The following is a 13,128-nucleotide window of genomic DNA, read 5'->3' on the forward strand; positions in this document are numbered from 1 at the left end:
TTGATACTGTTTAAATGGACAAAAATGTAAAAATAGGCAGGATGCAACCAATTTCATCGTGTCCATTTTCAAATATTTTTTCTTATTTTTAATTTACACAGGATGTATCCAGTTTCATCCTTGCTATTTTTTAAATTTAAGCTGGTTTCATCCTTACTATTTTTTTTGGTCATTTCATCCAAACTATTTTTTACTCGTCCATTTGAACCGTGATTTAAAAATATTTGGACAAATGACCCATTTTCCGTTTTACTTCTCCCTAGGGCTTCTCATCAAGAACTCAAGGTCCAGCTTAACCGTGTGCCAAAATTTTCAAGTGAGGAGATTTATGTCTATGCATTTCAACATGATCAAACGACTGACATACCATTTGCGACAAGTGCATGGTATCTCTATATAGGTCCTCCTCAGTACGTGCACAAGAAGAACATATCATTGATCATAACTAGTAGTATGCAGTGTTCTTACACTATAACAAGTTGCACCAAATCACACACATTTCCCGTACTTGAAGCCACTAAAAAAATCTCTCTGTAATGTGAAACGAGAACCACATAATTTTGTAGGTGCCACCTTTGCGTACAACAAGAATGCAAATAAAATCACAGATAAGGCAAAAGATAAGGCCGAGACTCTAATAACCATAGGATGGATACTCTCATCAAATCCAATGACCAGAAATGAATGTCATGGATAAACCAATTAAACCTTAAAAGAAACCCATTCTCAATCACAAAAAAAAATATAACCCCATCAATTCATTAGCATTCTTCTTCACTCATCCCTCCCATTCATACCACAATACTACCTAGCCAACGTTAGCCTTAACCATCACCATGGCCGCAACCACCGCAGCTGCAACCTCATCCTTTCTAGGAACACATTTGCAGAACGTGCATTCCAGCGGAGGCAAAATCACTGCCCGGTTTGGATTCGGAAAGAAAAAGGCAGCACCAAAAAAGGTATCTAAATCAGTAGTTCCCGATCGTCCACTTTGGTTTCCAGGTGCAAAAGCACCCGAATACTTAGACGGATCATTAGTCGGCGACTACGGGTTCGACCCTTTTGGTCTAGGAAAGCCAGCTGAATACTTACAATTTGATTTGGATGGTTTGGATCAAAACTTAGCTAAGAATTTTGCTGGTGAGGTCATTGGAACTAGAACTGAAGACTCTGACGTGAAATCAACTCCATTCCAACCATATGCTGAAGTCTTTGGATTACAAAGATTCCGTGAATGTGAGCTCATTCATGGTAGATGGGCTATGCTTGCTACACTCGGTGCTCTCGCTGTTGAATCACTCACCGGTGTCACATGGCAAGATGCTGGAAAGGTATGCTTAAAATCTAAAATTTCTTAATAAAACTGTTTCATGCTATTATGTATCAGGAAACAACTTTATTTCGTACTACTGCTTATGTTTTCGCCTTTAGATGAAAATCTTGAATGTGAGATTGTTTGGTTTTCATCTTGCTGTTTGAGCAATAGATATGTGTAGTAGCTAGCCTAAAATTAGCTCATGTTGGCCTAAAATAAATCTGGACTTAGCTCATGGGGTGGTGTCGGACTATCGGCTAAAATAAACATTGCCTAGTACTCAGAATTCAGTTTTTATATTATCGGTAACTAAGATATAGATAAATTTCAGACTTAGATCGTAATTAAGGATCTGTACAAGTTTAGGTCATCAAAGCCTCATCATTTAACGGATGCCACCGTGGTAGTAAAGTCTTTCGGTGACGGTACATATGATTTGAGTTTGAAACTCGTCGACACAAAATTCCTAGACAATCTTTAAAAAAATGAAACTCGCCAATTGATATAAGTACCAGTTTTCTAATATTGATTTTGCTTTGTGCAGGTAGAATTGATTGATGGGTCTTCATACTTGGGGCTTCCACTTCCATTCACCATCACCTCCTTGATATGGATCGAAGTTCTTGTTATTGGATACATCGAATTCCAGAGGAACGCCGAGCTCGAGCCTGAGAAGAGATTGTACCCTGGTGGCAGTTACTTCGATCCCCTCGGCTTAGCATCTGATCCTGAGGCAAAAGAAAGACTTCAATTAGCCGAAATCAAGCACGCTCGTCTAGCCATGGTTGGCTTCTTGGGTTTTGCCGTTCAGGCTGCAGCTACCGGCAAGGGTCCACTTAACAACTGGGCTACCCATTTGAGCGACCCACTTCACACAACAATCATTGACACTTTCTCCTCGTCTTAAATTTGAGTTTCTTCTGTTCCTCAATGTTTGCACATTAGACTTTCATCTTATGCACCTCTATCATGTAAAGATTCTAATATATTTGGAAATCATTAGGCTTCAATTCCATTGCCTAAGTATATATTTGTATTTCTTGATTAATTTATTTAGTGATATCCCAGATCCAATCAACGGAAGACTTGTTTGATTAGGATAAAGTGATTAATTCTTTTTTGACTCAGAAAGAGTAATGAATTATAAAAATCAGCTCATCACCACGGTGATAAAGAGCTGAGAAAATTACAAAAGGAGGCTCAATTAAGCAGAGCCATTGCAAAAGAAAGGAAAGAAAATCCCAAATCACAAGCTACAAGATAGAAAATGAAACTAATGCATCACCGCCTCCCAGTTATACAAAACAAAATTTAATGAAACTCCCTCAAAAAATTTTGTTCTCTAGCATCAGTTGTAGATGAACATCTTTACACCATTGATGATTGCCTCCAAAGTGGTATATCTTCCATTAAAAAGTCTTCCATTGCGCTCAATCCAAACTGCCCACCAGACTGCAAACGGATTATATCCCAGATATCTTTTTTGACATTGTTTGTTTTCCCCTTTTTTCTTCTCCATTCCCAAATTCTGTCTAACAGTTTGTTGAAAAACCCATTGTAAACCATAACAATCCATGAAAAAAAAACAAATATCTCTTGTGACTTGTGACTTCACAATGCAAAAACAGATGATGATTTGACTCAGCTGTTTTTTTGCACAGTAAACATCCGTTCACCATAAATGAATTCCTATAAGAGTCTTGTGTTGGAGCTTCATTGTAACATAGAGTCCAAACAAAAAAGAAAAACCTTTTGTGGAATTTTTGGATTCCACGGTGATTTGTATGGAAACTGCAGCAAAAAATGAGACTCCATAGCTTTATAGCAGTCTGCAACAGAAAAGCCATGTCTTCCATGCTACCAAACTCTCTTATTTGTTTCTCCATTGCATAGTTATATGTAAAAATAAGATTTGTAAGATGTGCTACATCAGCAATTTCCTCCTCCTTTAGATGTCTACAAAAAGCTAAATTCCAATTCCTATCTCCATTGTTGATTTCACGCATATCAGCCACAGTAGCATCCTGCATTCTACTGATTTTATTCAGAGATGAAAATAGGGTCTTCAAAGATTGACCATTTAGCCAGTTGTCCTTCCAAAATAGAATCTTGTCTCCAGAGTTAACTTGTAATGTGGTATTTTGCTTCATTTCATCAGTGCATTTAAGAATACCAGCCCATAAGCTTTTTCCTGTAGCTTTAGGGAAAAAAATAGAAGTAGGGTTAGGAAAGAAATCACTAGTATTTCCACCAAACTTGTGATTTACAATTCTTCTCCATAAAGCTTCCTCCTCATTTCCATATTTACATACCATTTTGCATGCAAACCCCTATTCATTAGTCTTAGCTTCTTAATACCCACTCCTCCTTCTTCTTTCGGCAGTTTATCTTCTTCCAACCTACTCAACCCTTCTTAGGTTTATTATTCAAAGTACCCAAAGAAATTGTCTCCTTATTTTCTATATTTGCTTCTCAACAGAAGCAGACAGCTGAAAAGTGACAAATAATAAATAGGAAGGCTGCACAAAACATTGTGGATTAGCATCAACCTACCTCCCTTTGATAAATACTTCATTTGCCAGACACTCGACTTCTTTTGAAACTTTTGAAGAATCACATCCCAAACCCCAACTGACTTAGATTTACTCCCTAAAGGGATGCCCAGATACTTCATTGGAAAACAAGCCATAGAACAACCAAAAATAATTGCACTTTCAGTTACATTCTCTGCGTTTCCCACTGCCACCACTGCACTCTTCTTGAAGTTAACTTTGAGACCAGAGATCATCTCAAAAGCTAACAACACATTTTTCAAATTCATAACTTGTTCAACATCATCATCTAAAAACACTATAAGATCATCTGCAAACTGCAGATGATTGATCTCAAGTGCGTCAGAACCAACCTTGAACCCATACAATAAATTCAAAGTATTGCCTTCTTGATCAGAACAGATAACACTTCAACCACCATAATAAACAGAAATGGAGACATTGGGTTTCCTTTCTTAATACATTTGGAGCTTCTAAAAAGAGAGGATGCAGACCCATTTATAGCCATTACAAATCTTGACCTTGATAAGCACTATCTAATCCAGTTCCTCCAAGTAACACCAAACCCAAACCTTGTATAGTCAAGACAACTCCAACTAACACTATAAAATGCTTTTTCTAAATTCAGCTTCAAAATCAAACCAGGTTTGCCTTCTCTTTCTCTTGAATCTATAAGCTCTAATGCAATTAAAATTACATCTGTTATCTGCCTACTATCTACAAATGCACCTTGAAACTCTAAAATTATGGAAGGAATTACTAATTTCATCCTATCTTCCAAGAACTTTGATATTATTTTATACACACACCTCCTTATCAAACTAATTGGCTTAAAGTTACACATAGAAGTGCTCCCTCACACTTAGGTATAAGAATAATATTTGTGCGATTCAACCTCCAATCAATATTTCCAGTTTGTTCTAACTCCTTCATAACAACCATTAACTCTGGCTTAATAATATCCCATACAGCTTTGAAAAACTTCATTGTATGACCATCAGGTCCAGGTGACTTGTTTCTCCCAAAACCCCAAATCACTTTCTTCACTTCTTCCTCCTCAATTGGTTTCTCCATCCCAATACTCTGCTCCATACTAATTTTGGGTAATTCAAGACCATCAAAAGTAGGTCTGCCATATAATTTTTCAATAAACCTTCTTCATAAAATCTTCTTGCTTCCTCATTGACTATGTCCTTGTCATGACTCATAACACCATCCACAATTAAAGAATTTATTGAATTTACCTTATGATTGTAAGAGGCATTTTTATGGAAGAACCTTGAATTCCTTTATCCATCTTCCAGCCAAAGTCCTTTAGATCTTGAAAACCATTTCCTTTTTAAGTTAATAAAGGCTTGATTATGCTTTATTTTTTTTAACTCCCTAGCTGCAAAATCCCCCTCATTCAAAGAACCAATCTCTTCCAAAGAATCATAAACATCAATCAGAGTCTCTAACTTGTCCACTTAATTTGGGTTCGCATCAGGGTGCTTCCTCCTATAATCACTAGTAAAACACGTACGCGCGATGCGCATGCCTTTCCATTTCAATACCTATAATGCAGGTTTCGTGAACTACTTTTAACACTTTCTCCTATCGAAGCCATGGATACATTTAAATCAACACCACCAATTGTTTCGTGATTCCCAACAGAATCATATTCAACAAAACATTTCCAATACATTCCCACAACCAAACTATAAGCAGTCATTCTCAAACCTGAATTTGATAATATCTAATATTAAGCTCATAAGAAATAAAAATATATAGACACGACTTGTCCCTCTTTATTTTCGGGCCTTAACATCTCACCCTCGTTTTCTCCATTGTAACCACTTACTCAATCTCATCTCACCTAATTAGAAAGCAAGTTAAGTCTTAGTTCGAAGAGTTTGGTCTACATTACTTCCTCAACCTATTATTTCTTTTCAGTATGCACATTTTATGTCTTCGTGGCTATCTTCTTGGCAGCATTTAAAGGGATTCAGTCAACTTCTGAATCGTCTACTAATGTTCACATTTTATGAACATCGTTATCCTTCAAGCATTTTTACAAATAGTTGGAGTTCAATAAAATAATTTTAACTAACGATGCTGCATGAATCGTCTACTAATGTTCATCAAAACCAAGGAAAAAAAATCACAATATGATTACATCCGGGGCGATTTCATCAAAAACATTGGATTGCATTCAAGCATGTTTATATACCCGGTGATTTGTGTAAGCTCGAATCAGCTTCAGAATCACAGCGTTGTTCTTCCTTGACAAACTTACCTGATTTAATTTCTGACAGTGATTGACATAATATATTTGAGAAACTTGAGAAAAACATTCTGAATACACTAGATTTAGGGATGTGCAATGTGATTGGTGGGTTTATATACAAATCGATTCGAGAAGTATAAATAGATTTTGAGAGAAGAAGATTTGATTTTAGTAATGAAATTGGGGAATCGTTCTCCAAGCTCAAATCAGCTTCAACCTTACAGTATTTTTCTTCGTGTGATAATACAAATTTGGGGTGACAAAATTGGTTCTTCGGTGGAAAATTTTGAGTTGAATTCTATGATCAGTTTGAAAATAATTTTAGAAGCATCATCTTGATGTGCTGAGTTCTTCGTTTTTCTGTTCGACGTGTTTTTGAAGAGAAGAAACAGCCAGACACAAAATGCCCCTCGATTGGTTGAAATTAACGAAAAACTGAAGAAAACGAAGGCAGAATAGAAAAAACACGGAGGGGTAGCATTATCATTTAACTGTGAACTGTTGAAAAACACCTCTTTTCTTTATATTAGTATAAGATTAATAGTATGCCAACTAAATAGATTGTTTAGTGTCGTTCTTAAATTTTTCATAGGTAAGTGGAGTTAATAATATAGGTTTTGTGGATATACCTCTTGTAAACCCTCACGATACTATAACTCGTTCACTAGGGAGACCTAGGGGTTCAAAGGCTTGTTATACATGCTAAGTGTGACCGTATCCTCAACGAAATGGAGTTGTACGTTTTATACACCTTAATATTTATCTATTGTTTATGATTTCTTTGCAAGTTTTCTTGTAAAATATGTATCTTATGTTTTCCTTTGAGTGTTTAGGTACTTTGGAGTCATTTAGATCAAAAGAAGAAGAAATTGTCCATTTGAAGCAAGAAGATTGGAAGCGTCATTTCTCACGTGCAAGTGTTAATTTGGAGAGAAATTATTTCTCATTATTTTCTTTTATTTCTTCATCTCTGTCTGAAAAGCATGTCAGCTTTAGTGATGCAAATTCATTGTCTGAAAAGCATGGCAGCTTTAGTGAGGTAGGGAATTTGAAGAGAAGAAGTGGATCTGAGAAGTAAGAAACGACTGTTGTTGGTGGAACAATTCGAAGAAGAAGAAAGTGTTCATTTGGAGCAATAAGGGAAGAATGTCGTTGCGCAGGCATGCACTATCAAGAGTTCATCGGAGGTTAAGAGGCACTCAGATGGTGGCCCTTATATAAAGCTATGGGTATATTAACAGTTTCACTCATTACCAATACCTAAATTTCAGAGATGAAATCATTAGGTTTCATTTTTCTTTCTCTATGCCTGAAATAGAGAACCTATGGCGGAAGTTGTCTGAGAGTCGGTGAGAAATTTAATCGAGAGAGCAGATTGAGTTTTTCAGGGATGGTTTGTTGCTGTTGAAAATGAGGATTTGCTAAGACTAGGAAAGAAACGAAATTGAAGCACAAAAATAGAGAAGGGAATGGAGAAATCGACAAAAGAACGAGTGTTTCAGATCGAGATTTAAGTAAAGATGAAGATTGATGTTTGTTTCTGTCGACAGAGAAGATGAAGAAGGAATTGATGGTGGTTGAGATCGATTAGGGTTCTCTGCTTTTGAAATTGTTTGTGATGAAGCAAAAGATAAGGCTGAGTTAGTGTTTGAACTGGTGGGTCTGTGAGAAATTACAGAAAAGGGTTGCTGTGGTGATTGAGATGAATTTCAAAGGGATTGAAGATGACACTATGAGAAAAATCATCATTGACGACTACAGATTAGAGTTGTAGTACCCCTAAGACAACTCTATTTTATGCATTGTGGAAGGGGGGTATTGTAGAAAGTCCAAGCTTTTCTACAATGTTTGACTAAGAGTTGTAAAGGATGATGTGGTTCATGGTTCGACAATATTTTTCCAAGGTTGTGAATATCTTTCATAATTACTTTGAAAGCCTAACACAACTTTTATTTATATTGTAGAACTTGGTTTCACAACTTTTAATCTGTGTAGTAAAATTCTATAACAAAACACTTGTTAGAGTGGTTGAAAAATCTCGCACAACTCTTATTTATATTGTTATACTTTCTTTCACATCCTTAGTCTATTGTAGTCATAATCTCTCACACAACATCCTTAAATGTTGTAATATTTGAAGTAACAACTTCTGTTGTCAGCCGATAAATGTGTAACAACAACATTTGTTTGGAGTTGTGTGTATAAAATTATTTTGAAAAAAAAATTAGGGCTGAAACCGAAAATTGCCGAAAGTAGTTCACATTCACATTAACCTTCCAGTGTAACACATTTACATTAATTTAAGTTAACCTCCCAGTGTTAAACACACACATCCAAAAAATAGCAGTGATATAGATGTTTGTTGCAAAAAGTTAAAGTTTTCAGAACAATCCAACAAAAAGGATGCATTATACTTCGCATATCTTAGTACATGAGCTTATCAGTGCGCATTCCATCAGCAAGGGCGTGAACGGTTTCCTCCATGTTGATGTCTATCAGGCTCAAAAACCCATCTCTATAGTTGTCTCTAGGCCTGCCTCCAAATGCTTCTGCAAAAGCGAATACACACATCAGGTATTGGCATACATGTCCAGAACATCACAGAACCTGACTAAAATTTGACCAAGTCACGCTCTTTAGGAAGATATAAACCATAAGGAATTGGGGCCATGTTAGTGAAGCAACAATATGAGGCTATGAAATAGATCACAATAATGTGCACACACACCTAAAAGTATCCACTTATAACTGTATCAACCAACATAATCAGTATTGTAAAATTATAGCAACAAAGAAATGTAAAAAGAACTAAGAAGGAATCCTCACATTTATTTAAAAATGGTATATCAAATGGAGACCTGTTAAGAGAAGTTTATACCTAGCATGGCATTTGAGGACAAGTTTTCCCAAGTTAGCTAGCATCTCTCAGGTTAGCATGCATGTTACTCTGTAACAGGTAAAACAGTTTCGTGGGGACTGGGCACTAACTAATAGCGATTTTTCTCTTACAGAGTAGCATGTGCTACTCATTAAGAGTTTCAATTAGTTCGCTGGAAAACCAACATTTTCATGAGTGCCCTGCTAGATATCATTCCTGTAATAATAACCATAATATATCATTCTAGTCTTGTTTGGAGTCATCAAGTCATACAAGAACGCTAACACACATAGCTCGGATGGGAAAGGGTTGCATTAGGCTCTAAGATGCATGCCGTCATATGATCTCGAGTTTCTTCCTAAGGTGAATCTATCACACAAATCACGAGTTCATATAAACAGCACATACCAGGGGACACAGTGCCAACCCTCAGTAAGTTGTGCACTAGGTAAGCCAAATTAGTGGGCTAGACAGGAGTCAGAAATAGAGAGTAAACCCACTAAATTTGGATACGTTCTATATCCCAAAGCGGACATTTCTTGATTTCAACTTGAAAACATTAAAGCTAATTGGTACCAACTTCTATCCATTCCCTCTCTGTTTAGTGATTAACCTGGCTCTCCATTAGGCTCAAAACCCAAGAACTAGAACATATTTTGCCTACTAGTACAAATATGCATCCTTTTTTGACAAAAACTTTTGGATGGTAGGCATACTTTCTAAAACCTTGGCTGAGTGAATCAATAAACAGAAGGAAAAAAAAAATACAAAGATTGAGATTAAGGTAATTACTGAAAACTCTTTCTTCATGTCGGTCTCTTCTTGTGAAAGAGCAACTTTACTACTTCTCCTGACAAAAAGGGGAGAATTAATATGTAATTCACACTACAAATACATATGGTTTTCGGATCATTATGTAAGGGGGAGTGGTTTCCATGTGAGATGGAGTATTGACTAAGGGGAAGTGATACATATCACCATAGTATTGTTGTCGAAGTTGTGATGCAATTGAACTTTGATACTATATAATGATACTATGACACTGTACAACAATGATTGAGAACTCTTGTTTTCTCGTTGTTATAGCTACGGATTTTCAACAACGATGATGCTGAACTGACAACCTTTGGGATCATTGGAGTACTTGGAAGTGACGGAGATTTCGAGTAATGTTGAAGATTAGGCATGTGGAATAGGAGCTACAAAAGTTAATTCATTTATTTTTGTATTCCATATGTATTGATAGTTTTGTCACTAAAATTGACAAAGGGGGAGATTGTTAGAGCATTGCTCGGTCAAACTCGCATGTGTTGCTATCTCAAGCATGTTTGTCAATGTTAGTGATCAAAACTATAAGTCTTGATTTCTAGTCTACTATAGCTAAGTCTCGGACTAGGATAAAAAGTGCAGTTGAGCTCAAGAACTTCATGGCAATCATCATACAAGACGAAGGACTACTCAAGGAACTAGTGGAACTTCATCGATTAAAAGGTATATGGAGACTTGAATTTATCTATCACTCAAAAGTCTATCTACTCTATATCCTATTTTGAGACAAAAGTCGTTTTGCTATATAGACTTTGATTATACACATTTGTTATTTCGAGCCGAGTTTATCTCGCCTATCTATTTCTAGAAATATGTGTTGGTAAGCTTTTGCTTCCAAGTTCATCTTTACCTAGTGACGAAAGTCATGATACGTTTCAATCACTTTGAAAAATGCTTACTTTGACGAAAAATAGTTTGTGAATAACAACTATATAATAACGTCCTCTAAGAATGTTTCAATGGTTGAAATGAGAGTTTAGATTATATAACCAATGTTGGATATAAGAATTGTGTGGCAACACATATATGTATAAGTCCTTTTTCTTGAACCGAAGTTTGCGAACTTTGTTGATCAAGAGAACCGGAACAAGAGCCGCGAACTCAGTCCGCGAACCCAGTCCGTGAACTGGCGGAAGTTCTCGACCCGAGAAAATATGCTAGCGTTTGAGAACTCCTTCCGGGAACTTATGTCCGCGAACTAAGTCTGCGAACTTAAGTTGGTTATATCTAAAGACGATTGTTTGTGAACTTATTTATATTAACTAAGGAATGCAAAATACAAACCGTGGCTATAAAGTTCATGAACCAGTTCGAGTGAATCAAATCGTTTTTGATTTGATTGTGTCTTGTGTAGTTACATAAGATTTCCTTGCAATTAAACAACTCTCTAACTAGTTCATTTGAGTCATTTGAACTAGTTATGGTGAAGAAGAATATGGTTGATATGAAAGTACTCATATGGCTAACCATTTGGTTAACTATTGTTGAACCAACAAATGTACATGTTTGGGTACGGTTACACAAACCTAAAATCATGCATTTCATTTGTGTGTAACAAGCTAAGTTTTCGATCCAACGGTTGAAAGATATTAGCTTGAATCTAATCAGGTTTTCATCTAACAGTGAATATTGAATGCTTTCTTACCAAGCTAACATTGATTGCAAACCCTGATTTGAATATAACGGAGGACTCTAGAAACTGGGAAACCTAATCCCCACACCTCTTGTGTGATACTAGTTATATTATCTAGAGTCGATTCTCCTTTAACCTTAGGTTTCTTCTTGTAAACCAGGTTAACGACTTAAAGACTTCATTGGGATTGTGAAGCCAGACTGATACTACTTTCTCATAGTTGTGTGATCTGATCTTGTTGATTCTATCGTTTTGAGTACAATCGTAACGATTGGATTGAGATTTATATCTCCGATAGGCAAGATAGAAAAGTAGTCACAAACATTTTCGTCTCATCGTTTGTGATTCCACAATATCTTCTTTCGCCGCGTCGATTAAGATTATTGTGAGGTGATTGATAATACTACGTTGTTCTTCGGGAATATAAGTCTGGTTTATCAATTGGTTCATGTTCACCTTGATTTATCAAAACACGTAACAAAACTTGTAGGTATTTCTGTGGGAAACAGATTTATCTATTCCTGTAGACTTTTCTGTGTGATACAAATTTGTTTATTGAAGTCTTATACTTTGGGTCGTAGCAACTCCTAGTTTTGGGTGAGATCAGCTAAGGGAATCAAGTGCGTAGTATTCTGTTGGGATCAGAGACGTAAGGAGCGCAACTGTACCTTGAATCAGTGTGAGATTGATTGGGGTTCAACTACAGTCCAGACCGAAGTTAGTTATTAGTAGGCTAGTGTCTGTAGCGGCTTAATACAGTGTGGGGTTCAATCTGGACTAGGTCCCGGGGTTTTTCTGCATTTGCGGTCTCCTCGTTAACAAAATTCTGGTGTCTGTGTTATTTCTATTCCGCATTATATTTTGTTATATAATTGAAATATCGCAGGTTGTGCGTTTGAATCAACCAATTGGAAATCCGACCTTTGGTTGTTGATTGAAATTGATTGATCCTTGAACATTGGTCTTTGGCACCGTTCAAGTGATTTCTCTTGTATTCAATTAGAGTCGCAAATTTCTATTTGCTTGAGAAAGAATTGAATCAAGAAAGAGAGATATAACTCTTTGATATACTTTATTAAGATTGAGTCTAGTTGATTCTCTTGAAAGTATATTGGAGTTTGTCCATACAGATTGTTAATCGAAATATTGGGTGTGGTTGTTGCACCCCCGCTTTTTCAATTGGTATCAGAGCAGGCAAACACGTTCAAGACCTTACAAGTCTGTGTTTGTAGCGATCTGACTCTATGGACAGTAAAGTCTCTAGAAACGCTTCACCAGGATTAAAAACCAATCGTATAAGAAGTTCTAATAAACTGGTTATTCTCCAGAAAAAATTGGATGAACAAATCCAGATCAACTCTGATATCATAGCACAAATTGCAATGCTTAAGGATTTGAAATCTATCAAAATTCCTTTGGTGGATCTGAATAATTCCAGTTGTTTCTCTCTGAAGAAAAGTCGTAAGTCGGATAATAAACAACGTTCAAGTGTTGTGAAAACTGATATGACTCAGAACTTCTCTGACGAATTTAAAGGTGTTGGCCCATGTTTGTTTTGTGATTCCTCTAATCACTTTCAACATACTTGTATGTCCTTCCAAAAAGGCATGAAAGTTGCAAGTAATCTTCACACGAAAACTAAAAAACTTAGTG

General features: G+C 36.3%; 2 protein-coding genes across 2 annotated transcripts; one reads left to right on the forward strand and one right to left on the reverse strand.

Moving 5' to 3' along the window:
• Positions 1-735: 735 nt before the first annotated feature.
• LOC113307650 (chlorophyll a-b binding protein CP29.2, chloroplastic-like) lies at positions 736-2,396 on the forward strand. The gene is made up of 2 exons (XM_026556100.1): positions 736-1,334; positions 1,863-2,396. The coding sequence occupies exons 1-2, from the start codon at positions 837-839 to the stop codon at positions 2,223-2,225; spliced, it is 861 nt and encodes a 286-aa protein (XP_026411885.1). The 5' UTR covers positions 736-836; the 3' UTR covers positions 2,226-2,396.
• Positions 2,397-4,243: 1,847 nt separating this feature from the next.
• Positions 4,244-5,167, reverse strand: LOC113312519. Its single transcript, XM_026561268.1, has 4 exons — positions 5,115-5,167; positions 4,731-4,999; positions 4,443-4,587; positions 4,244-4,343 (listed from the first exon to the last, which is right to left on the reverse strand). The coding sequence occupies exons 1-4, from the start codon at positions 5,165-5,167 to the stop codon at positions 4,244-4,246; spliced, it is 567 nt and encodes a 188-aa protein (XP_026417053.1).
• Positions 5,168-13,128: the final 7,961 nt, after the last annotated feature.

The sequence above is a fragment of the Papaver somniferum genome, chromosome 9, assembly GCF_003573695.1.
Source record: "Papaver somniferum cultivar HN1 chromosome 9, ASM357369v1, whole genome shotgun sequence".
In the NCBI taxonomy this organism is placed as follows: Eukaryota; Viridiplantae; Streptophyta; class Magnoliopsida; order Ranunculales; family Papaveraceae; genus Papaver; species Papaver somniferum.